We start from the raw sequence: 27,802 nt of genomic DNA, 5'->3' as shown, positions 1-27,802 counted from the left end.
GAGTCCGTGCCCTGCGCTAACGGTCGATCCCAAACGTCGGTGACTAATAAACGCCTTTGCAAGTGGGTAAGGTTGCTTCGACCGACAACGTCAACCTTGGATCTTCGATCCCGTACCTACGCTCAACCTAGCGTGAAGACTCATCACAGCAAACGTCTCCTCGGACGGTTCTGTGCTCTGATGTGCCTCGCCACAGGGACCCTGCCATTTTGTCGGTGGACGACACCGACGTCGAGGACTGGCTGGCGACGTATGAAAGGGTAAGCGCCCATTAAAAATGTGACAATCCCGCCAAACTGAGCAACGTTTCTCGCGAGTGTCGCCATTCTCTGGTACAACAATCATGAGGCCGGCTTTCCGACGTGGTCCTCGTCAAAGAGCTCCTTAGTGACTGTGTTTGGTCGCCCTGCTGTGCGCAAGCTGAGAGCGGAACTCTGTTTGCGAAAACGTGCACAGCAGCCGGGCGAATCATTTAGCAGCTACATAGAAGATGTACTAAGCTTGTGTAAGAAAGTCAATGCAATGGTGGCGGTCTCCGACAAAATCAGAAATATCTTAAAAGGGATCGCGGAGGGTGCTTTCAACAAGCTACTGGCCAAGAATTCTCAGTCCGTGACAGACATCATCACTCTATGCCAAAGCTACGGGGAGCTACGCAGGCAGTGCTCGTTGACACGTCGCCCTTCTTCGCATGGCGACCTCATTGCTGGTCTGGCTACCATCTCCAACCAGTCAGCGTTGCTTGCTGAAGTGAACGCCTTCTCTCCTTGATCTCCTTCGCTCAGCCGCCGAATCTCCAACAGCCGGCATCGAATTTCATGCCTCCGCTCCACCGCGCGATCGAGCAAGAAATCACCGAGGTCTTGCCAGACCAGAGCCAACATCTTCTTGCGGCAGCACCACTAAGCTACGCTGACGTCGTTGCGCCGCCCCAGTAGGTCCCGGCGACTGCACCACTCAGCTACGCTGAAGTCGTTGCGAGGACCCAGCCACTCTCTTCAAGTACGCTTCTCCGTCCTGCCGACTTCGTGCCTATACCCCGACTGCCGCCCGCCGCGCAGTCATGTCAACAGCCACCTCGTACAACGCGTCCTGTGACATAGACGGAAGCTGCCCCGTCGAGCCGGTGGCGTACTTCCGACAACCGGCTAATATGCTTTGCGTGCGGCTACGCCGTTCACGCCGCATGTTTTTGTAATCGTGTGCAGCCGCCTACCGCCGCGCCACCCGTGACAAGCTAGTCCAAGCGTCGATACTACGCCCCCCCCGTCGGCTGTGTCACCGACATTGCGCCCGACCACAACTACACGGCCGTTCGGGCGCGTCGGCATCAATTTGTATGGACCACTTACCCTGACATCTGCCGGTGACCGCTGGGCCGTCGTGGCTGTTGACTAGCTCACGTGAAACGTCGAAACTGCCGCTCTCCCAGCGGCTACAGCGCGCGATGTTGCCTCCTTCCTGCTTCGCCGATCCAAACTGCTTCCACCACAGGAATTGCTCAGCGATCGTGGACGTGTCTTCGTGTCGGAAGTCGTCGAAGCCATCCTCCACCACGTTGTGCACCGCGCTACATGCTTACCACCCGCAGACCAACGGCCTCACAGAACACTTTAACCGTACGTTTGGCGACATGCCCGCAATGTACGTAGCCTCCGACCACACAAATCGGTATGCTATTCTGCCCTTCGCAACTTACGCGTGCAATACCGCACTCAGAGCACCACTCAACTTCCACCCTTTTTGTTACCGCATGGCAGGACACGTAGCACGACATCGACAAAATCCTCCCGTACAAGTCGGATGCATCTGAGTGTGCGCCTATTCATGCACAGCCAGACATGCCGAAGAGTGTCGCGATCTCCCGCGGGCCTCGAATTCAAATGACGAAGAGCGCCAGAAGGGCATTCGCGGTGACACCACTTCTGCGCACACGTTCCTCCCTGGAGCGCTTGTGTGGCTCTCTGTCGCTTCCACTGTTCCGTTGAACCGTCTTCTGCAGCGCTTTTGCTCGTGAATGCCGCTCGTGCTGAGAGTCAGTGCCCTCCGCTAACGGTTGGTATTAAACGCCGGTGACTAATAAACACACCCCGAGTGCACCACTGCGCTCGTGGTGTGTTGTGTGTTTCTTTCGCGGTACTCGTTTTTCGCGCAGTTTTAACCTACGTTCAAATGCATGATTCATATGTTTGAATGTTCCTTCTGTAGGAAACAATACATCGGTGAAACGGGACAAGCAATGAACGTCACGTTAAACGGACATCGCGCGGACATAGCTAAAAGCTAAAAAGCTTCTCGAAGACGTCGCCGAGCATTTCAACCAACCAGATCATAACTTTGATGAACATAATCTCTACATCCTACAGTCAAATTTCCGTTCTGTGCGAGACAGAAAATACAGAGAATCGTACCTCATCCATAAGTTGAAGAGATCGCAACCAATAGGCATAAACATTTCATGCTATGTTAAATTTCAAGCTATAGGCAATAACACTTAGTTATTTTTCATTGGGTTGCTTAGTGTTTTGTATTCCTTCTTTGTTTACTCCCGTTCTTTTTTCCTTATATATATATATATATATATATATATATATATATATATATATATTCAATTTGGTATTTTCTTCCATGGATTTTCTTCTGCTGCTTTTTTATTCCGTCTTTCATAGTGACGATAGCTCACTGACCTCCAGCGGAGCAGATATAGCCCCCCCTTGCTCCCCCACCCCGCTTCGTACAGGCCCCTTCCACGAAAAAACACACGGCTGGCTGACTCACGGCGCTTCCCCACATTCCTCCACCGATGTTGAAAAGCACACCTTTCTTTTTAATTCTACAGCCTCGCCACTAACACACCCTCGGTCGCTGCCGCGCCCGCCTGCCTTACCCTCTCTCGCCTTTAGAAGAACCCTACTTATATATACGGTACCGAGGAAAGCATATGTCGCCTTGAAAAAGAAAAGTCCACGTGTCGAAACGTTGGCTCCCGCTTTTACGTCGTTCATGGTCTTGAATTTCAATCTCCCGCCTTCCCCGTGTTTCCCACCATTCTGCTTGGTTAGATAAGTAGTACAATTTACAAGGGAGTTTAAAATCTCTACTAACCTTTGTTTCTATAGGTATTTCATTCGAAACTTTTGCGCCGGTCAACTTAACCCTTCAGTGTACAAACTGCTACATTTTGGTAGGTTGAATTAGAAGCTTGCCTAGTGATACAGTTTGGGAAAAAGAAAATACTCAATGGTAATGGAGAATAATTTGGATAATGTTGTTTATCGTGATGCAGATCTTATGATTTCGTAGTGGCATAAAGGATAAGACACTGAGCTCTTCAAAAAAAAAATTGCATTTGAAAAGCAGAATGGGTTGAAGGTAATGGTGCGGAATGCCCATTTTTGAAGACGCAGTAAAGGCGATAAGTGCGTTACATGTGTAAGTCCTCATGATTCAATGCAATGTGAGAGGGACTGAATGAAAAGTATAGAGATCTACGCACGGAAGAGGGAAAATACTGCTTGTCTTTTATCAGAGTGTAGCACCCAATTGCTAATTTCGTACATACATTGTTTACGTGATCCTTCCACTGCAAGCGGCTGTCCGAAAGGACCGCTAAGTATTTGAACCAAAACACTTGCTGAATTAAAGTGTCGTCTAGCGAGAGAGAAATTGAACGGTAGTCCAATATCTTTTGTCCAGAGTGAAAAACGACATTTTGATTTTTATGCGTTCGGACTCAATCGAGTACCTGGAAACCAGGAAGACGGAGCTGACAGCTCTATCATTATATTGTTATGCAGTGTTATATGCGTATTACCGGTAAATGTAATTGTCGCGTCATCTGCATACATTAAAATTTCTTAAAAGTGCAGTGTCTGAGGAATATAATTTGTGCAAAGAAAAAATAATAAAGGACTCAGAAAGGATGCCTGTGGTACGCCGCATGATATATGTTTCACTTCCGATACGAAATCATTAATTACCGCAAATAGCATACAAATGATAAATAACTAGAAAAGAATTTCAGTACGTTGTCAGCGAAGCCATAGCCTACTAATTTGCGCAGTAATATATTACGGAAAACTGTTTTTAATACCTTCTTGATGTCCAAAAACAACACAGCTGCAATTTCATTTTGGGTGTATAGTACAATTAATGAGTTGTGAAGGGCTTAATACATCTGTAGATGTTGACTCGTTTGAAGCAAAGCCATGTTGTTGTGTAACACTAATATTAATTTCGTTAATAAATTTCTTTAGTTGCTGGGCTACTAGTTTTTCAAAAAGGGTGTTCATGATAATACCGATATAGGCCTACTGCCATACTCGGTTCGTTGTGATCTCAAGATTTGTATGTGGGAACAACTTTATTAATTTTAGTATTTCTGAATAGGGACTATTCTCTAGGGAAATAATAAAGAGGTGGCATAAGTGCGCGCAAAGGGTATCGATATTTTCCTTATGCACTATTGTCTGGATGGAATCATGACTAGTTGCTTTACTCACCGGCATTGTACTGACAACGGATTTTGTCTCATCGATAGAAATGACATGAAACTAGAGTCTACTGCCGACAGCCATACGTACAATACCAGTAGCTGTCAACGATGGAAATATTTAGCGAGGTTTAAACCAGCATTGATGAAAAAAATTGTTAAAATCGTTGGTCACTTGCGAGGAGATGCTACTAGGGGCTACTCGCTTTTCTTAGTTTAATCCAGTTGTATCCGTCACACTCTTCCACTGTTGTCTTGTATCGCTTTTTTTTTTCGAGTGATAAGCCTAGTGACGTATTCCTTCTATGATTTTCTCAACGTTGCAACAGATTTATTCCTGTAATACTTAAACTGGGCATCATAGTATTGGTTCGCTCTGTCCTTTTTCCATTTACTGTCGCTCGCATAGTCTATGTGGACAAATTGATTTGGATACCTTGGATACAGAGGTAGCCCACGGCCGCAACAGAAATATATGACAGTGGATCGTAATGATATCACATAAAGGGATATTTTGAATGAACACTATATGGTCTGTTAAAGATGCAAGTTGACTGGTCATTCGTCTGGTAGTCGTGATAACATTTCTATATATGGTTGAATGACTGGATAATAAGTACATAACCACTGCAATAATTACCCAATAAATTCAATATTAAAATCACCACAGATAACAATGGTATCATTTTGTATTGTGAGCGGGAGCAAACTAGCCTCCATTTCTGCAATAATTTTGCAAGGAGACGCCTTTGATTTCCAAATTGTTCTTTCCAGTAGGTCTACTACGTCACTCCTCAGTTATTTCAAGCCATTTACAAGGCGACTGTTTTCTTTTCCAAGATCCCGATTTCCAACACAGACAACGCCTTCCCTTAGAGTCACCAGTTTGGCATTGAATTTCTCAGACATCTCGTTCATAAGATCCATTGATGCCTTCATATTTCCTATTTATCTGAATATAAACCCTTTTAAATCCTTTTTAACTTTTTCCTGCGCAAGAGTAAACCCATCCGCTAGCCCAGCAGAGGCTTTCGCCAGGTGTTTTACAGTATCCGGCTCCCATCTTTATAGCACAGAAGCGCACACACTTAGAGCAAACCAGGAGCTAGAAGAGAGTTCTTACGAAGGTTTTATTCGTGGTTCGCGAAGGGGCACAGACGAAGACTAGAATAAGACAGGACGAGCGCTATCCTGTCTTCTTCTAGTCTTCGTCTGTGTCCCTTCGCGCTACAAAGAGAGACTACGCTACCGTAGCAACTCACCCTACTGTCCATCCTTTTACAAGCTTTTATGAAAGAATGTACCTGCTTGGAAGCAGGGCAATAAGTAGGTGAATGGCTGTTCAATCCCTGCGGCTGCCTGGCTTGCTCCAAAGTGATGCCCGTCCGCCGTCGATTCCGCTTTCTATAGGGGTAGCATGACGTCACAGGTCAGTACCACGCAGGCGTGGTTCGTCGCAGGCTTGAGCCGATAGCGCTGGCCCACGCCGCAATTCGTGAACTTTAGCACGCGGAAATGGTGTAGCTGGAACCACCGTCGGTATGGCCACCAAGAACTTGGCCGCAGGAAAAAACTGCGTTGAAGCCGAGCAATACGTAGATGAATGGCTGTTGAATCCCAGCGGCCGCCCTGGTTCATACCAAAGTAGGTGTGCTTCATCCTGTCGTTTTTGTGGTCGTTCCCTCTGCGCTATACAAAACGGAGCCAGAGAGGGAGAGTGCTAAATGGAGAAAGGTAAGGAGGTCAAGAGGCGGAGTCCAAACAGACTTACAATTTGCATACCTTAAACGGAGGTTAATGGGGAATCAGTACAGAAGAATAAAATGAGGCAGAGCGTGAACACAGCCTGCACACAAGAATATGCGCAACGATGTGGTTTTGAATGCGCGCAGGCCTGACTGACATTGTGCAGTAGGCCTCAAGTCCTGAAGTCCGCGGACCAATGCCTAGGCGCATACGTTTTGCTCGTGCACACGCTACATTTGCTGTGAGCATACCTGGAAAGCACCATTACTCGGCCTCACTACGCTGCCCGAGTCAGCGTCATGACTCCAGATAAAAATGGTTCAGAAAATCGCTTAAATGGTCTTTAATATATCACACGCTCCTCTCCTGTACCCGGGAGGTCAATTTAGAGTATGTTTGGATGCTAGAAGTGTGGTGTTTTCCATTACCCATTCACTCTTTGAGGCCATACCTATGAAAATAAAGGGTTGTTCTTAGTGATTGCTCGAGATGCTGCTCCTCTGGCAACCTTCGCGCTTGGCTTCTCCCATGTGTCCAGAAAGGACAAAAATGAAGAACCGAACGTTTCCCACCTTACTCCCCAGTTGTCCTCAAAGCCTCATCGTAGTAGCTTGTTTGTAACAGTATACATGTAAGCACCGTAGTGGCAGAGTGAAATTAGCAAAATCTTGCATTTAAAATGTCACGGGACTGCGAAAACAAAACGGGCGTACCTGGCCCGTTACTCTTAGCAAAGTTCTAGAGGTGACGCGTCGTTTTGAGGGACAGAGAAACAAAAAAGGAAAGGTAGGGATGTTAATCAAGGACGTCAGCCACAGAGGAATGTATACTGTTTCTGCGTAGCCGCAAATCCGGGCTGTCCAGTGTGCCCGTGACCAGGCCAGTGGGCTATACCTGCCTGTCCCGACGTGGAACTAGCCGGGTGCGCGACAAGTTCGCATCCTCGCCAGTCCTGCAATAAAGTTTATTCCCTCACTCACTTACTTGCTGTCACAAGCGTTCGTACAGGCCAGTAGACTTCAAGAAGTGCAGCATCGCTGATATGCCAACACTGCATAGCATTGCGTCCCTGTCGGTGCGCTTTGCAAATCGGTTTGAAAACGCCGGTACCTCGAAAACACGTCCAGAGTCTACATATCGAAATACATAAGTTGAGAGGTCATGTCGCGAAAACATCGAATGAATTTAGTGAAAACATCGAACGCACGCCTTCAGCCTATCGAATGCATGCTGAAGGTCCAATGAATAACTCGGCGTGAACAGTGAGACAGAAGTATACAATTTAGTGAAGAGGAGGCGTCTCATTTTCAGTGTAACTCAGTCTCTGTCCGCCACGTTGTTATTTTCAGGCCAGGAGGCGGCCATGAAGCACCTCTCCATCAAGGAGCTGCTTCCGGGTACGGACCACTTCATGACCTACGAAGGGTCGCTCACCATGCCTGGCTGTCACGAGACGGTCACATGGATTGTCCTCAACAGGCCGATCTACATCACCAAGCAGCAGGTATACATGCACGCGTGTTCTCACACACTGTCTGTTTTCCTCTGACTTCCTTACTTACCTACCACCTTTTCCTTACCATTCCTTACCACCTATTTTCCTGCGTATAAAAGGTGCGCGTCGCTTCTTTGGAGAGCTGAGAGAATACATGGTCCACCCACCAAGGCAGCTAAGTGGCTATGGCATTGCGCTGCTCATTTCACGGTCACGGATTCGGTCTCGGCTGCGGCGGCCGCATTTCGATGGGGACGAAAAGCAAAAACGCTCGCGTGCTTATATTTAGGTGGACGTTAAAGAGCCCCAGGTGGTAAAAATATAATGCGGAGTCATCCACTACACTGTGATTTCGACCGTAGTCAGATCGTGGCTTTGTCACGAAAAAAACCGTGGAAAGCAAATTCGTTAAATTTATTCTGTGATCCCACATGTCTTTCTTCACATCCTCTCCCATATTCTCGCGCCGAACCGCAATTGCAGCACGCATAATGAATGACTTTTGGAGTCCTTTTGACTTCGCGGCACATTTAAAGTGTAGCTAGCGGCGACAAATTGTGACACTACGCTAGCTAGCTTCGAAGTTCCGGCGCGAATGAAACACGCGGTGACTCGGAGACGCGTTAAACTGCGAATTCATAATCAAACTACACCGTCGAATAGTGTTTTTCTCGATGCAGCCGTATGCACTTTTTTCCATGAAGCTCACACATTTTCATTTCACGACCTGTTGAACTGCTTCGGTCAAAACGAAACATGCTTTCTTAGCCGCAATCACTGTAACCTCTGCAATAACCCTTCCTCGCCTGCAACACAGGTTTCGTGGTATAGAAATTGTCTGACTTCTCCCGTTGTGCTTCTTTCTGTGGCAGACGGCGCTATATAATACGCGGTAAAGTTTGCTCGCTAAACTAAACGAAGAAGACAAAAAAAAATAAACGAGGACACCTAAGCCCTTCGTATGAATTGTGAATGCGAAAGCATTAATGTCCAACTAAACACCGCTGCGTGGTCTTTCGAGCTTTGCGTTACACCATAGCGTTACACCATAGCGTTACACCATAGCGGTACGCGCTGCCGGAACCAACGAGCAGGAGCAGCCTGCAGTGCCAACGCCGCATCCCACCGACGTCCGCGCGACGAGAGACCGAGGAAGCAGCAGCGGCCACCAAGGCCGGTAGGCGCACGTAGCAGCTAAGCACAGTAGGGAAGAGAGAGCGCGAGATAGATAGATAGATAGATAGATAGATAGATAGATAGATAGATAGATAGATAGATAGATAGATAGATAGATAGATAGATAGATAGATAGATAGATAGATAGATAGATAGATAGATAGATAGATAGATATGCGGACCGCGCGCTGGCTTCCGAGAGCGAGACGACGGCAGCCGCACGCGCGCGTCACGCGACTGCTCCGCCGACGACAACCCTTCTCGCCGCGCGGCTACGCGTCGCCGTATCTGCTCCACTGAGGCGCGCTAGTGACGTGGCGTGGCGGCCAATGGGAATGTAGGTCCTGTTTCGCTACTACAGACGCCGGCTGATGCTTTCGCATAAAAATAAGATGCTCGTACACAACGTGGCCTCAGTGGCCTTCCCTCTATCGCTGCCGATTCCCACCCTTCGCATATAACTCCGCGTACGCATCGACGGAGAATTGGAGCTCGCCGTGTAGCAGCAACGCAACCAAGTTGTACCAGGCGCGCGCAGGCAGGAAGAAGCGAAGGACTCACGCATATTAACAAAGGAGACCGCCTCGCGGCCGCCGCGCTCCTTGAAACAGGACGCCAGAGTAATTAGTCTCGCTGCCTCCAAGAGAACAAAAGCCTTCGCTAGTGCCCGGAATGAGCGGAGAGGGAGAAGATATCTTAACAGTGCCAACGCAGGAGGCAGCAGGTTGGGGGGCGAGGGGAGGGAGCTCCTCTGAAACAATGTTCCCAGATCCGCCCCCCCCCCCTTTATGCGCATTTTATTTCATTTCTTTTCCTCATCTCGCACAGCGCATCTCCTCGTCAGTCATGCGACCGGCCCGTTCTTGGCGGTGTCGCTTTTTATTACATTGTGCGAGCGAGCGCGTCGAGCATTATTTCTTCCATCTCCGCGTTCGCACGCGGTAGCTTGTCTTACGTGTTAGGCTTTTCCTTCTTTTTATTTCTCTCTCTCTCTCTCTCTCTCCCTCTCCTTTTCTTGCCGCTGTAGCGCACGTCGGGTCTCGTTCATATGCATGCGTGCCCGAACCGTGTAAGCCAATATCCGCCTGCGCGCAGCCTGTTAGGCTTATGTATATGCGCGGGCGGGAAGCGCGGCAAAATGCACGTAGCTGTCTTCTCGGCTTTCTTGGCAAGGCTAGTGGGGATAAGGGGAACAGTCTGGCGTTGTGTGTGTGCTCACGCGGAACTGATTTCGGTTAAAAACATAACTGCCCTCCCATTCCTGAAGAGCAGCTCGCTCCAGCCTTATCTCTCTCCCTCCCTCCTCTCCCCTCCAATTTCTTTTCCGCGGCATTGGCACTAACGTAGCTTGTGGGCATGCAAAGAAGAAGGCAGGGAAACGCTGCCCTCATTCATGCCAAAAACAACGAGGCAAATGCTTTCCTGTCGTGTAATGTCTGGCACGCTGTGTACTGTTTCCGGCTTGTTTGTCTGCAAAGGATTTTCGTATCACTTCTCTCTCTCTCTCTCTCTCTCTCTCTCTCTCTCTCTCTCTCTCTCATCTGCGCTTTTGGTTCAAACTTTCATGACACGGGCTCGCCACTCTCGTCTTCAAAGTTAGGAACGCCCCATGTCATCCTTAGCTTCCCCGAAAAAAAGAATAATATTAAGCTGAAGTCCTTACTGGCGTAATAACATCTCTTACGACAGCAAGATTGCGGTACTTGCAAGCTTTATTTTACTTTTCCTTGTTTTTTTTATCAGTAAGTCTCCATGGCTTTCGCAAGTTACCTTTCTTATTTTTGTGCCCATTTTTAATATTTCGTCACGAGCTGATGAGCTAGTTTAGTCCATTCTCTACTGGCCACTTTTCTTTTGCTCTGTCGTAAGCAGAAAGAAGAAAACTACATCGCTACCACGCGGGTAACTCTTCAGAAACCACACAGACATAAACGCCATTCTACATTTTTAAATCAGCATAACTCAACAGGTTGGCAGTAAAACAAAAGGTTCTCGAATCGTATGGAACGTTAATCACCAGAGAGAAAAAAAAAGGTAGCAAAGCTGGGAAAGGTGTGACAGCGGGCTGTCATGTGCCTCTTTTGTGACTTTTGTGAAATCGTAGAGAGAAAGACAGCTCAATTATTCTTCGGCGCCCCTTTGAATCTGATACGCGGTTCGTTTTCAACCTCATCCCTGTGCGTCACTTCTTTCTAGGACGAAAAAGCCTCTTGATTCAGGAACTGGAAGGCGCAAATGGATCGAGCGTATATCCTACTTGTTCTGCAGCTGCCATCCCCGACGATTTTTGACGTCACGGATAAGGAGAGAAGGAGTTGTGAAGCCATAAACACGCGCTGTGTACCCTTAGCCGCACGATCCCCCAATTCGCCTTCTTTCAGGCGCTGTAAATGACGAGGATTTCCTTAGATGTGACTCGGGCGCCGGGCCACGTCGCATTCACCGCGTCTCTCATTTAGTTATAGAAACCCGCTTCAATCCAAAACGGAAGATTTTTGTCTCGCGACCGGCGCAGCAACAATATTTTCTTACTCTTTCCAAATCTACCTTCATAGAAGAGGAGTCGACGTTGGAGTTTCAGTGTTGTAAATGTTATTTAAACGCCAAGAAAGAAAAAAAAACCTTCCCAAATATGCGCTTCGTCGGTATCGACCGCTTGAATGGCACGATGGATATTCGAAGGCGAATATCTGTAACTTTTTTTTTTAATATCGAGTGAACCGCAAACCAATGAAACTGAGATAGATAGACAGCTACTCAGGTAGAGGTGCTGACGTTGCCCGGATTACTACCCTGCACTCTTAATACGGAAAACTTTATTACTATCAAGCGTGGTGTAAGAATACAAACTCGAGTGAGCAGAGTGAGCGAAACCGAGTGAGCCGTGGGCCCAACGAGGCGAAGATAAGTTCCCTCGTTGAAACGTTCGTGAGGGACACTCCTTGTTCGGCCATTGCTGACAAAATTTTATCAAGGCGCCCGTCTTCACACATGATTCGAACCGCCGCCGTTTTACCTCGAATAATGGCTACGACCGTGGGGACCCCTCTTACTTATTGGTTATTTTTGCCTAGCCTAGAGTAAACATAATTCTTAGAAAAGTTTAGAGGGTCCGTATAGCATCGCTTCATAGGCCTTCCTGTTTCAAGAAGTCCTTGGGGTCATGGCCAATCAGTGCCATGCAAAAGTGCGCTCTAAAGCTTATCAAACATGTATGCAGAGCGGTTGCATTGTTAGACGCTAATTGTGGATGCACACGCACCATACGACTGTCTTTTCTAAAAAAAAGTATTTTTTCTATAAGACTGTTTCCTTTTTTAATTCAATTTAATTTCTGACGTTGCAAGCGCGTTTTGGAAACTGCTAAATCGACTCGAGGTCCCACTCAGTTGTAAGAGAGAGAGAGAGAATTGGCAGTTTATAAATCTCGCCTTCAACAATTTAAGACCTTTTGTCGCTGTCAGTCTCCACAAAAGTGTCATTGATCTTAAAAGAAAAAAACAAGAGCAAGAATAAAATCATCAGTATGCCAGATAATTGCGCCCCCCACTTCAAAGGTCTGCCGAGGAATACACAGTTTCAAACTGCCACTCTTCCTTTCACGCAGCTGTCGCTATTAATTTCTGAAGGTTCCTCTCAGATTACACGCCAGTGCAAACATGTCAACGGAGTATAACTCCAACACCAGACGGATACAGTGGCGAGAAATGGCTGACCGAGTTGCCAAAAAAGAAAATGAAAGTTTAAAGTCGCCGCCGCAAGTTCACGCTATGGAGCGCTCGCCAATCTTGATTTCGCAAAGGACCGTTTGCGGTACGCAACGGCGCACATATCTTGCGCTTTTGTTCGGCGACAAATTTCGTGCCGTCTTGTAGTTGCTGTCCCAGCCCCACGGCGGGGGCCCACACTCAGCCTGCGATGGCGCAATGTCAGAAGGATTCAATTAGAACATTTTGTAGCTTGTCTCCTTATTTGCCACAGGAACCAAATAAGGAGCTCCCCGCTCCCCATTAACACATACGTCTGTTAAAATCACAATCAAGAGGACAGAAAAAAAAACAAAGTGAAAGCGAAAGGTGTACAAAAAGAGAGAGTGCACGACAATATGACGCGTGTCTCTTCAGCGACAGTCATTAAAAACAAAGAAGGAGAAGAAGTAAAAAGGAGTATTAAATGCTTCTTCCGAGAGATTCTCCAGAACACTATTTTGGAACCCAGCAAAATGGACTCTTGAGAAACGCCAAGGCAAGCTGAAATATAATTGAGTCCAGCCGCTATAACGACAAAAAAATCGCATTTTCATTATGAAAATATTTGCTGTTGCGACAATTCTACGCCCACACTTCTACCAATTCTCCTTTCTCTTGTTCTTTTTCAACGTCTTTGCTGATTCTTCTTTTTTCTTTTGCCTTTTTAAATCGACAAAAGAAAAACGATTATGCCTTTTTTACCGTTAATGTTGCTGTTGTTTCTTTTTCACTTACTGCCATGGCGTACTAGAAGATTTCAATTTTGTGTCTTCAAGAAAAGAGTAATTATGTGGACACTATATGAAACATAGATGTTCCGTTGAGTTAAAGTTGAACAGAGAGTGTAAGTCCAGGCTGTCTCGAGCCTGTACTTGTCTTTAGACATTAGAGGCACAGTGAGCGTTTGACTTTTCTACTGCATTGTATTACAAGAAGATATACACGTGCGTTCGGAAATATTGGTCTGCACGTGATTAAATTCTCGTTCGCTTTTTTGTGCCCGTGTTCATTAACAGTTTCAATCTGAATTATCAGAGGATTATGTCTTGTCAATGTTCCAATGTTGCATTTTGACTTCCATGCACGGAAATAATTAAGCGTACGCAGCTGCCCGATCTCCTCATGATGCCGTCAACTGGGTTGCCATTCCTCTTTCGAGAGCCGAGGCAGCGAAAAAACTATGCCGGCTTGCGCTTTACCTAACGTTAGGTCGATGGAATTCATCCGACTTTACAAGCACACACCTCCATATTCTGGATCTCTACTTTGCAAACCCGTATTCCGCCTGACCTCCCGCCATGTGACTGCGCCCTTCTAGTCCGTCTATGGCTTGGAGTAGCATTCTCACATGTGTGCTCCTTTATGTCGGATTGGCCCAATAGGCCCTTTTGTGACTTATGCGGGCGTAGCGAAACGATCGCGAACCTTCCTTGCCTGTGCCCTCGTTTCAACCCGCAAAGAACAGCGCTTTCGGCCATGCTAGACGACCTGGACAAGCGCCCACTCATGGAAAGTAAAATTCTTGGAAATTGGCCTGCACGTACGTCAGCAAGAGTCGCTATAATGGCGTTGCCGCGTTATCTAAGAGGTACCGGACTATGTGACGAGTTGTCACTGTGCACTGTGGGGCGTCGACTGTGTTGGTGGGACCATTGACGCTGTGTATGGCTGTGCGGCACCTTCGCAGACTGTGTGACAGCGTCATGCAGAGACAGTTCTATGTTGCTGATTTTTTTTTTATTTGGTTCTTTGTGTCTCATCTCTCGCAGCGCCTTCCCCCTTTCCCCACATGGTAGCCTACCGGAGATAAACTCAGGTTAACGTCCCTGTCTTTCTAGTGCTTCTCTCTCTCTCCCCCTCCCTCTCTCTCTCTCCCTCTCTCTCTCTCTCACACACACACACTTCATTTGCTGCAGCTGTTGCACAGAAAAGGGGCTTCATATTTTAAGTCTCTGAGTCGTCTGAAGTGGACCAGGTAGCCATAATCATTCTTAATGAGTCGTTACAAGTTTAATCGTGCAACGCGATTGACAAAGGCAGGGTCAGTTCGCGCCACATACGGTCACTGGTTAAGAGAGAGCTGTTACGCTATGAAACAATTAATGATGTTTTTAAGGCGAACTCCTTAGATGGTTCGTTGCAATGGCTCGTACCCGAAAAAAACGACGTCTGGTCCAGTGATGCACAAAAAGAAAGAGTGATGCAAAAGATATCATCATCAGGAATGTCTCATACTCTCGTAAGCAAGCTAAGGTGCAATGGCTGAATATGAATGAAGAAGCGAAAGAAAAAAAAAAGAAGGCAGGAATGAAAAAAAAGAACGAAAGAACGAAAGAAAGAACGAATCGAAGAAGAAAGAAAGACCGAAAGGTAGGAAGGGAGAAGAAAGACGGAAAGAAAAAGAGAATGAAAGATCCTTTAGGCAGTGCATTAGGTGCTCGTATGTGTCCTTAAGGAGGTCGACCTACAGTGTCATTACGTTTACTTCCCACTGCACCTTGTAAGAAGCCTGACCCCTCCGATCGTATAACTTAATGCATTAGCACGTGACCAGCAGGATTTCGCCTTCATGTGTTACAGGAGTGTAACATCTTGCCAAACTGTCTTTTATTTTTCAACTGCGACTCATTTACGTAGCCTTCGTTAAGAATTCATCGTTTCTATACCTGAGCCTGACCTACTACCAACGGTGTCGATCTTAATCGCGTGTCAGCAACCTCTGCGATGCCCAAAAGCATTTGCAGGACGCGATGCTTTTAATCGGAATTGCACAACGTGCAGTACTAGTACTTGTGATTTCGAAACTCGACCTTTTCTTATTAATGTGCGTTGTGTGCTCAGACTTTGCGCGAACTCAGTGCACGCGACCTGTTCACTGCACTCTACTCCATGTACCACACAATTACCCTTCTCAGCGAAAAACCACTGACTCGACGTTGAGTCAGTGGACTATCGCGCGTAATCAAGGGCAACGCACGCGTAATGCGAAGACTTGGGATCGTGCCCCACTTGCGGCAAGTTGTTTTTTTCATCCGCTTTCATTGTTATTAATGAATAATTTCTTTACTTCAATTGGTGAGTACAAGTGACTTCCCCTATGTTGTCCTTGGTGTCTTTGTTGGCTTCTCATGATAGGATTAATAAAAATCGGGCCCCTCGGTTAACACCCTTTTCTTCTCGTTCTGACTCAATGCTGGCCATACATAAAATTGCATGTTCTGAAGCTCCGTAGAGGCACCTGACGACGCGAAGTTGTATGATTGCTTATAGTGCCTATAATGTTCCAGATGTGCATGCACGCACGCATACATACATACATACATACATACATACATACATACATACATACATACATACATACATACATACATACATACATACATACATACATACATACATACATACATACATACATACATACATACATACATACATACATACATACATACATACATACATACATACATACATACATACATACATACATACATACATACATACATACATACATACATACATACATACATACATACATACATACATACATACATACATACATACATACATACATACATACATACATACATACATACATACATACATACATACATACGTACGTACGTACGTACGTACGTACGTACATACATACATACATACATACATATGTAGATACGTACCCGGTCTAGTACTATAAAAGGGAACGCCCAAATCGATTTCAAGCGTTTTGGCATACCTCTGCCTTGAAGGTATCCTTACGAATCTAGAAAGTGATTTAGGCCGCATTCACATCGGTGAATAGAGATGTCGCGCGATCGGTTGCAACTAAAGAAGTGGAGTGAGTCACCGCATCCGACGTTCACACCAGCAAGCGCGACCCACCCATCGCCACACCTAACTGTCTTGCGATTGGGGGTGTTTGCGTCTACTCCCACCGCCAATTGCCACGTAACATAAGTGCCACCGTAATTCTGACGTCCTTCTCTTTCGTCGCAGATTGGTTCCGCAGCTTTGCGACTGAAGTAGTGCGGCTGAAAAAATTGACAGCGAGCGGCACGGTCCCTTTTCTACCAAAGTGACCATCCGCGACCGTCGCTTAGCGACCATCGCGTTGCTACGCGTGCGGCTGCACCGATTTCTTTCCATATGCAGTCGCAGCATGCGAAACAGGCTCTATAGCCGTATGACCTTTGTGATTCAGTGGTATGAATGCCGCCTTGGTGTTGCTCTTTAGTGCACCTTCAAGCTTTGTGCTCGAGTCGATGGCGATGCCGACAATTTAACGCTGCTCCTTCACCCCCACAATTCTCTCGCAGCTCTACCTTCTTCGAAAGCTGATGCAAGGTGACGAGCTGAACGCCAAGGCTCCGCTGTCGGACAACTTCAGGCCCACACTTCCGGTCAATCAGAGGCTCGTTAGAACCAACATTGACTTCAAGTGGAAACAGGTCAGTGAGTCCTGCTCCACGTTGCATTCGCGATGTGGTGGTAACTGCATATAGTTGCTGAGCTGAGCGTAAACTACATGGAACGCTTTTCCGGCGTCACTCTCGCGTCACGTTGGCGAGCTTAGGAGCTTCTAGTATACAAGCCGTGCAATGGGACCACGCAGTATCTTTAATGTGTTCTGTGGGGCTTAGTGATTATTATTATTATTATTATTATTATTATTATTATTATTATTATTATTATTATTATTATTATTATTATTATTATTATTATTATTATTATTATTATTATTATTATTATTATTAAGACGTGAGAAAGGCTGAGGGAGCCGCAAGAAATGGACGCAGCATGAAAACAGTGAGAAGGAAACTTGGCATAGGACAAACCAAGATGTATGCACTGAAAGATAAGCAGGGTAATGTCATCAGCAATCTCGAAGGTATAGGAAAAGCAGCGGTAAAATTCTATACTGACCTGTACAGTACCCAGAGGAGCCACGATACCTCCATTCGAAGCACAGCTTGCAAAGACTCCTTCTACCGATATTTTCTAGCGATGAGGTCAAAAGAATCTTGCAAGACATTAAATGGGGAAAAGCGGCAGGGGAACATGGAATAACAGTCGATTTAATCGAAGATGCAGGAGACATAATGCTTGAAGAACTGGCGGCCCACTATACTAAGTGTCTATCGACTTCAACGGTCCCAGAAAACTGCAAGAATGCAAACATTATACTACTCCACAAAAAGGGAGACGTTAAAAAATTGAAAAGTTATAGGCCCATTAGCTTACTCCCAGTATTATATAAAATATTCACCAAGATAATCTCCAATAGAATAAGGGCGACACTGGACTTTAGTCAACCAAGAGAACTGGTAGATTTCAGGAAGGAATACTCTACCATGGATCACATCCATGTCATCAATCAGGTAATCGAGAAATCCGCAGAGTACAATCAGCCTCTATATATGGCTTTCATAGATTACGAAGAGGCATTTGATTCAGTAGAGATACCAGCAGTCATAGAGGCATTCCGTAATCAAGGAGTGCAGACCTCTTACCTAAGTATCCTGGAAAATATCTAGAGAGATTACACAGCTACCTTAATTCTCCATAAGAAAAATAGGAAGATACCTATAAAGAAAGGGGTTAAACGAGGAGAAACAATCTCTCCAACGCTATTCACTGCGTGCTTCACTCACTGCGTACTGTTCACTGCAAGCTATTAAACTGGGAAGGTTTAGGAGAAAGGATCGACGGCGAATAGCTCAGCAACCTTCGGTTTGGAAATCACGTTGTCTCGTTCAGTAACACTAAAGACGAGTTACAACAAATGATTGAGGGCCTTAACAAAGAGAGTGTGAGAGTGGGATTGAAGATTATTATGCAGAGGACAAAGATAATCAAGAACAGCCGGGCAACTGAACAAGAGTTCAGGATCGCAAGTCAGCCTCTAGAGTCGGCGGAGGAGCACGTTTACCTAGGTCAACTAATCACAGGGAGCCCTGACCATGAGAAGGAAATTCACAGAAGAATAAAAATGGGTTGGAAAGCATACGGCAGACATTGTCCGCTCCTGACTGGAAGCTTGCCATTATCGCTGAAAGGAAGGTGTACAATCAGTGCATTTTACCGGTGCTGACATAGGGGGCAGAAACTTGGAGACTGACAAAGAAGCTTGAGAACAAATTAAGGACCGCGCAAAGAGCGACGGAACGAAGAATGCTAGGCATAACGTTAAGACACAGAAAGAGCGTGGTCGGATCAGAGAGCACACGGCTATAGCCGATATTCTTTGTGACATTAAGAGAAAAAATGAGGCTGGGCAGGTCATGTAATGCGCAGGTTAGATAGACAGTGGACAATTAGGGTTACAGAATGGGTACCAAGAGAAGGGAAGCGCAGTCGAGGACGGCAGAAGACTAGGTGGAGCGATGAAATTAGGAAATCCGCTGGCACTAGTTGAAATCGGTTGGCGCAGGACAGGGGTAATTGGAAATCGCAGGGAGAGACCTTCGTCCTGCAGTGGACATAAAATAGGCTAATTATTATTATTATTATTATTATTGTTATTATTATTATTTATGTGTTAGTAGTAGTAGTAGTAGTAGTAGTAGTAGTAGTATAGAAAACATCTATACAAATTTAACAGAGAAAAAGAGCAGGAAATGGGCAGGCAACTGCCACTGGAAACGCACAATGCCTGCCTACTCTTTAGGAAAGAAGGGACAGAAACATAAAAATGGAAGGATACGAGAAAGGGACGGAAAGAATAGAGAGAGAAAACATTTATTCGGACCATCGAGGTGGTTGCTCTAGAGGTCGAGTGGGTGGGGTCCTCATTCCAGGACTCCACTGGTCATGGCTGCTCGACGTACTTGCTGGACGAGAGCTTCTTGTCCCGCCAGGGTATCGCCGAAGAAAGAACGAACAAGATGACAGACCAAGCGCAAATTTTAAAATAAAACAATGACAAAGGAGTATGGTATCAGGAACATAAAAGAAATAACTAGTGTTCAAAGGCGACAAAGGCGAGATAGAACTCCCATATTTTACTGCGAATACATCGCGACTGTAACCTGCTGCTAAACAGACATTTCTGTACCTGACGATGCCCAGCTGAATATACGCAGGACAATGCAGTCCGCGTTGCGAATTCACTTAGGAGCTAATTACGTCTGTGTCTGCATCTCTTAAGATAATTGTGTATGCGATGTGCGAAAGAATCATTTTCTTTGCGAATGAACAGATACGCTTTGCGATGTGGCACCCACGGTGAAAATTTAGTGCGGGAAGCAATCAGGAGTAGCGTTGCAAATTAACAAAGTGCTGTGGACATTAGAAGGCGGCCCTTGCAAAAGAGTACCCGTAATCTGAAATGGTCGTTGTAAGCAAAGTAATAAATATTTCTATCTGAGACATTGCACAAATACAACCAAATGCGATCCGATGTGGACACTAAAGATTGCTTTGCAAAATCGGAAATCATTAAGTGCGCTAGCTAGCGTCCGTTCTACACATCGGTAGCGGGGGAAAAGGAGACGAGATCACGTGAACAGCGGTTGTCATGAGAACGTCATGCTGTTGAGAAAGCCTGGTGCGTCACCATTTTCTTTGGGAGGAAAGTGGGACAGCTCCGCTGTTTGTTGGGCAGTAATTCTGAAGAGTCGAATATGTATGATAACAGCTTTCTGTTGACGTGTTTAAAGAAACTCAATAGGATAGTTTGCACAAAATGAGTAAAGGCCGTATGGTAAGTAAATATGTGGGCTTTCTGCTCATTTATTGGTAAGTTTGCCGTCAATGCCAAATAGTTGTTCATAATCGCTTCTATGCTATCATTAGCGACTTTTTCCAACTGTGTGCGGGATCTTGAGATTTTTCTGATACTTCAAAACTTCGCTTACTGTGCTGTTTATTTTTTTTTTTATTTTTAGCCCCGCACGCAAACCTGCAATGTACAGTTACGATGAGTGTGGCTGCTCACAGCCTCTTCTTTTGTCTACCGTGATAAACATTATCGCAAATGCCTTACATTTATTATAAATTGCTTTCCAGGGCTCCAACTGCCCATCCATGTACAAAAATATGTATTATCAAGGTAAGCGAAAACGACCATAAAAATTTACTAATTTCATTTACGAGCACTGCACATATTACACCGCACGGACCTAAGTACCACACTGTAATCCACGCATTCTGTACTGTTGTAACACAAGGACAAGTGCCTGTGTGGAATTACGGGGTAGAGACATTCGCTGAAACCCCACCCTGCGTAGCCCCGCTGTTAGTTTCCTTTTCCTTTATAATTTTCACTATTAATGCTAAACTGGTTACCAGACAACTCTGCAGCTGGTCAACCTGTTATTCGAAATAGTTTCTCCGATCGCGGCCATTACCTTTGTTGCGCAGCAGCCAAAAAGGGAACACGGATGATGTAGCACTTTTCCGATGTCATATCATGGAGGCATGCTAATCTGGTCAATGCTCACGTTAAGAAGGAATCAACAGGACGTAAGAAAACATACCACCACTTTAGTTTACTGCGTCTTTGCATAGTACTATCAAAGTAAACGGAAAGGTGAACGTGATCATGCAAACAGCGCCTGTAGCGCATGATTATTTGCAAGCACGAAGAGGCACCGCCGCGCCCCCCGTCATGTGTACGTGACTTAACGTCGAAATTCGACCCGCCACACTAAAACCCTCATGCCACTCTCGGGGCCTGCTTTTCAGAGTGTCTGACAGGGCATGTGATTCGCGCTCTAATCATACGGACAACAAAGAAACTTGCATTTACACCCCGGACCAAATTGCCGCAAAGGTAAATTCATACGTTTGACAAAAATGGCTGATTTAGTTGATCGTTGTTATATCGTTGCTTGCAAGAGGGCGCAGCCAAGTGTTTACTGGTATTTTAAATCAGCACCTTCATCTACGTCGCGGTCGGGGCACAATCCGTCTGCCTTGATAATCCACCTCGAATTCTAGGTCAGGTGATCTGCTCACAGAGTCCATGAGTTGGCCTGCCACGCGAACTCCATTTAGATGACCACAGGTGTGGCGAGACCGGCATCGCGCGATTTAGGAGCCCTTGTGGGCCCCCAACGCCCAGTTCCCGTACTGGCACATGACAGTGGCTGCATTTTGAGTGTTCCGTCTCGCAGCTGTAGGGAAAACGCCCATCCTCTTGGATGCTTCGCATGCACTACGAACACCGCATTCATACTTGCCAATATATTTAAGCATTCTTTCTAATACACGCACGATCGTAAACATACCATTTACTGGTACAGGTCTGATTCCCTAATTGAAAGTATTTGTCTCTTTCTTCCCGACCTTCTTCGCTCGGGACGATCCGGATTGCAGCAAATACCAAATTCGTAGGACCGTGAGTGGCGGCGACCAACCGGATGCCCCAAGAAGCGGGCCAAACTCCGGGTGCTGCGGGACGCTTTGCCACGCCCGAGCTTCGACAGAGGAGCGTTCGCCGCCCCTTGGGCCGCATTTCAGTGCGCGCGTGTGCGTTGTTCGAAAATGTGGCTGTGTCTGTGCGCGCAGTTCCCCAACGTGCTCCCGCTTTGCTCCGAGCAGCGTCACAGAAGAGGAGGTGTCATAAACTTTGTTATCCCGTTTCTTTTTTATCACCACAGGCGCCAGAGGACAATTGACGGTTCCTTACCAATGATTTGGTGTGAAGTGAGCTTGGAGAATTTACTCTTCGTTGACGCGATAGTAGGTTCAGTGCTGCAGGTGAGTGTGTGGGCTCACTGGTGTGAAACGTTGGAGGGGCTGTTGTAACGCACTGACGGAGGCAGTGATAACATTCCCGCGAATGCTTGGGAAGGCGTCAAGAAAACGTGTTTCTAGAATCAGAGACGCACGCCTTCAGAAAAGTCGCTGCCCACGAGGAACGCTCTTAGTGATGCTCCTACAGAATAAAACGCTGAAGAAGCGTGGAGCTTGAGATGCGCTGGGGTCTGTTATCACTATTTAGAGTGAAATGAGTTTAACTTCGTGGCCCAGAATAATGTGCGGCTTCATTTAAAAACGGCTGCAGAGTACAACGGACTAATTTCGTTCAGTAAAGTTAGTATCTAGCTCAGAAAGCACAAGCTACTTTGTCAATGTTACTTGACTAAAGGATTCATTTGGCGTCAAAATTAACACAGCTTTGCAGCCATTATTATCTACAAAAAAACTTGGATGGCATAAAGAATGGCCATGTTCCATTGATTGTCGTTATGCTCATTCTGTTTGGAGTGATGTGCTGATATTACATATTGGCAAAGAAAAAAAGAACAGCACGAGATGTGAAAAATCAGGCATACTCCAGCGCTCGGAGTACTCTTTGCGAAGACAAATTGTCTCTACTTTAAAAGCGATAATGACAAGTTTACAGACTACTCAGGATTGTCGGAGGATTCTAGCACAGCTGTGTGTGCTACATCTGGGTGGTAAAAAATGACGCCCGCGATTTTGGAAAGGAGGGGAAAGGAAGTAGGGCAAAGGAGGGGAGAGCGGAGTGGATAGGAATTATCCGGCGCAATTGATTTTCATTTGCTCCAGTGAACAGCGGTTTCCGTCTCAGGGCCTTTCACGTGTCATTAAGGATGTTGCGTTGCTACGTGAAACGCTTACAAAAGCGAGAAATGTCGATGGGTATAAAGCTGTAAGAGATGCTGTTACTTTTCAAAATCGCTTTTAATAAGGCTATTCAAAAATACTTCGCAGGATACTTGAGAAGCGTTGATGCAGGCTTGAGCTGGGTAAATTTCTTATGACCTAGAATACTTCTTAAGGGGTAAAAAAAAGGAAACTGAGCAACAAGCGTCTGCGCACACAGGGTATACTTTCTCATTTAACTCTATTTATAGTCAAGTAGTAATTTTTGATTGGAAGTTTATTTCTAGTTCTTTTTCTCCCTGCCAGGGTACATTCGCTTAAATGTCTTAAATGTGGTATTTGTCTACGGGCGCAGTGTTGCCGCCAGTGATTCCACACAGAGTACACGAGGGGACACAAAAAGATAGAGAGAGAGAAAGAGAGAAGAGAAATTGGAAGGAAAGATGTCAATGCAGCTGCATCGTAACGTGCTGACACGATGTACGCGATGCAGAAATGCATCGCGGGCTTTTGTGCGTTTGTGTGTAAGCGTGTGTACATATGACATGGCGGCCCAAAGAAGCGAGACGGCTGCTGTGGAACAACAGTTCGACCACCAACGTGAGAGAGAAGATTAATTAACATCGCATCTCGCGGTTTCGGCGTCAGAATTCGGGAGCTCGAGGATCGGGATTACGAGCAAGGCGGGGAACGGCATCACCACCACCAGCAACAACAGCAGCAGCAGCAGCAGCAACGCTACCTGAGATGGCCTCGTCGAATGCGACGGCGACTGTGACGCACCCACGTCAGATTCTAGTGCTTCCTAGGACACGGACCTCTCGTTTTATTTTGGACGACACCGTTTCGACAGAGCGTCCGCAAGACTCCCTTTTTTTTTCTTTTTTTTTTTCGAAGGCGCCGGCAGTCGACTGAAGCTTACGCGTGACGAAGCCGAGTGCCGCGGAACGCATCGCTAAGCGTGCTTTTAATTTCGGACCTGCACGCGAGTCCAATGATTTCTTTTTTCTTGCCTCGTCCTTCTTTGCTATTATTATTTCAGTGTAGGCGTTGCAAATGGCCCAGTACAACTCGAAATTGAAGGCATACGCGTACGATAAAAAGAAATGCGCGACCCCCCCCCCCCCCCCCCCCCTACAGAACAGAACCATGATTTCAAACTGCGAAATGACTATGTCCTTTCTTTTTTCCGGGAGTTGGCAGTGTTTTAACATCGCAATTTCCTTCCACAGGACTCCAAGATATCAAATTTTGAGAAAGAAAAGAACTACGTGTGTTATGTTTCGAGATGATTGTTTCTCATTTGTTTGAAATAAAAGGTGTCACAAAAATGAAAAAAGGGACGTGTTCAAGCTTAGTAGGTATGCAAACAGTGCAGGAGACGACGGGTCATGGTCACTGGTGAGCACACTACCGGAACGTGAAGCGGTCGTCACGTTATCAATAAAGTGTTTTGTTCTCAGCGATGAGCAAGACCTCATTGGCAAGCGTTTCAGCTACGTGTCGCTCAATGCAACACTTGCGTGTCGCTTGCAAGCATGCTGTACGTTTAACGAGCGACTGGAGTTTTACGAACAACCTAAGCGTCTTTCAAAATTCCACCTGGAATGGTGGCAAAGAAACAAAAACTCAGCTCCGTTTAAAAGCCAGAGGAAAGCTCTCGTGGCCTTGAATATTTCCAACCAATCAACGATATGGCGAGCTCGATTTATTTTTTTATTACCGTACGACCCTGGCTGCCGGAAAAAAAAATTACGAAAGTAGGCAATTTTGACAAACAAAAAATTGAAAAAAAAGAAGACGGTTATTTCCTCTCAGTAAAAACGTACTAACCTTCGCATGCTAAAATGACCGCTTGTAGCACTGCTGTCTCAATTCGAGGTTACAGAGCAGTTTTAGCGGCAGGGAAGCAACTATAAGTTAGCCCTAGTTTTGTCATTTCTTAGGTTCGATGTTACACCACCGACCCTTTCTTTTGCTCATAGTTGCAGACAAGGTCGAATCAGTCCGCATTTTATTTGCCGTTGGTTCCAACTTGACCAACATATAATCTCTCATGTCGCCGGCGCTCACGCCGACAAAAATCCAAGAGCACCATATGAAACAGAAAAAAAGACAGAAGAAAAAAAAAGGTGAGCCGATGTTTGCGCCGCATACGGTCAACTATTTTACCGCTACATCCGCTCTGCTATACGCCAGCAGTTTTGCCGCGCGCAAATGAAACCGCGGGTGCGTTTGAAGCGCCGACGCGCAGCGCGCATCGCCAGAGGTACTTACGAGTAAAGCAGACAGGCACGCATTCCGCTGTAATGACAAATCCATAAGTGGGTAATGAATATCGCTCGTCCGCAGTTTCGTACTCCCGGACGCGCCGACGAGCCAGAGGGAGGGCTCGAGGAGCGCCCGCGCACTCGTCGGCTACTTTCCTGTAGCCCGAGGAACGAGAAGAGAACGGTTGTAACGGCCTCTCACCAGCGCAGCGCCCGGCAACGGTGGCGACTGCGAATGCGTATTGGAAAACGTTTAGCGCGAACACGCTATGCGCTTGTCTCCGCGACTCGCGCCGGGGCTCGCGCCGAGCCACTTTCTGGTTTCCGCCGCGCACGTGTCGGGTGCAGCAGGGCGAGGAGGGCGGAGGCGCGCGGCGCAGGTGGATCGCAACGTCCTCACGCGCGCGCCCTCGTTGCGCACGCCTACGAGATTAGTGCCCGTCTAACGTAATGTTCGTGGTAAACCGTGATAGGCTTGGTTAGAAGCAAAAGTCAATTTCGCTCCTCTCGGTTGTCTTTTCTTGCACGCCTGCTAACAATTTGTTCCTTCATTATTGTAGTTCGCGCGTTCTCGCCCACTTGCGCCACATACACCACGAACGCACACATGCGCGCGTGAATATGAACGCACACGAAAGCACGCGCACACGCATGCACGTACACACGTATGTAAAGACCACAACGATACAAAGCGACCATAAGGGAAAAACGAGAACTGAAAAGCGTTCAGTGTGATGTGTATTGTAATTTGTATTAGCTGCGCAGCTGCTCCCTCTTATTCATTAGTAGAAAATGAGAGCAATTGGTTTCGTCTCATAATTATTGAAGTGGCTTGCGACTCCACTGACTAAAGGAATCAGGGCCTGTATGTAAAAAAAAATGCAGAAACCATTGACAATGCTTGTCAATGTACGCGAGTAGCCGAACGCTTCAAAAATGCAATTCGTCTCCAAGATGTATAGTAGTGGTCATTCGACAACAAACGCCTCCGGCAACTAGGTTGCGTAGGCCCACGGGTCCTCTGCGTAAGCGGCTTCGCGGCCGCTGTGAAAGTCCAACCAGGGGCCACGAAAGTGGGCGAAAGAGCGACAGAAAGCTATTCGCTTTAAAATGACGCAGATCCGAAGCGCACGTCAGAATGTATGTGAATCGAAGCTCGAAGCTGTAGTGAAGTGGTGCGTAATAAATCCTATACGACTGACGGTGATGCTTTAACAGCGTTTAATTTAATCCGGCGCAAAGCGCAATATCACGCAGTGCTTATGTAAGTTTAACCACCACACCGCTCACAGGCTATGCATAAATGCAAAGACCAATTCAGGTGGTTGCACAGTGGGAGACGCATAAGGAGCGATGTCACAAGGACGAAGAAGACGTAGGATGCTCGGCGATGTAAGAATGGTGATGACAGGTGAATGCACAGAAAAGTACGGCAGGTATCAGACAACGGTTCGGAATTACGTACATCTAAGCTCACAGCGCGGCGTGCACGCTCTGAAAGATTCACCAGGAGTAGCCACACACCGAGTGGCATCTGCCGAATAGCTAACTAAAAGACAATCAAGTAAATCAAGAATTTCATTTAATGGAATGCGGCATTTCATCAAAAGGTCGTTCAAGTGTCATCAAGCGGACGCATGCCACAAACAGGATGCGGAAGGGCGCGGCAGTAGTCGTGTGAAGGGGAAGGCGGCAGGTCTCGCGGTCAGGCGTCATGGCAGGTGTCACGGCCGTGCTCCCCTAAACGCAATGTCGCCAAAGAAGACGACGTCATCACAACCGGCTTACCCCTAGATATCCAGGATCTCGCAGCGCGAAATACAATCGCTTTGAACTACAACTGCGTCTACCGCGCACTACCTACCACATGCAACCTCGAATACTTCAACACTGTGCGGCATCATGGCCCCAAAAGTTTAGGGTGTGGAGGCCAACGAATACGCAAATACACACACCGAATGCAACACTGGCAGAAACAACTTTAATGCATGCAGAAACATTACTCGAAAACATGTCATCCACTGGACTGTAAAGCTTCCACATTCCTACACGTAACCAGCCCGTTAACCGACTCTGCCGCTTTTGTTGTTGAGAACATAGGTGTGCTTCCTGACACTACTTTGTTGTTCAGCATACAGGTGGTATTTATTTATTTATTTATTTATTTGTTTGTTTGTTTTCAATAGCATAGCAGGAGTGCAATACAGAAAGTCAATACAAAAAGATAGGAAAGTGCTACAAATACGCAAATTTGCAACTAGCACAAGTATAATGAATGTAGAAAAAGAAGGATTATGGTAAC

General features: G+C 46.4%; 1 protein-coding gene across 1 annotated transcript in view; it reads left to right on the top strand.

The window, feature by feature from the left end:
• Positions 1-24,624, top strand: part of CARPB (Carbonic anhydrase-related protein B) — a 259,795-nt gene extending 235,171 nt beyond the window's left edge. Inside the window, exons 7-10 of the mRNA XM_075689676.1 lie at positions 7,588-7,742; positions 16,972-17,103; positions 20,663-20,705; positions 21,974-24,624. Of these exons, the coding sequence (XP_075545791.1) occupies positions 7,588-7,742; positions 16,972-17,103; positions 20,663-20,705; positions 21,974-21,999 (356 nt within the window). The 3' untranslated portion in view covers positions 22,000-24,624. The remainder of the gene's footprint in view (positions 1-7,587; positions 7,743-16,971; positions 17,104-20,662; positions 20,706-21,973) is intronic.
• The last annotated feature ends 3,178 nt before the right edge of the window (positions 24,625-27,802 follow it).

Source organism: Dermacentor variabilis, chromosome 4, assembly GCF_050947875.1.
Source record: "Dermacentor variabilis isolate Ectoservices chromosome 4, ASM5094787v1, whole genome shotgun sequence".
NCBI classification, from domain to species: Eukaryota; Metazoa; Arthropoda; class Arachnida; order Ixodida; family Ixodidae; genus Dermacentor; species Dermacentor variabilis.
This window is presented reverse-complemented; position numbering and strand designations above follow the sequence as displayed.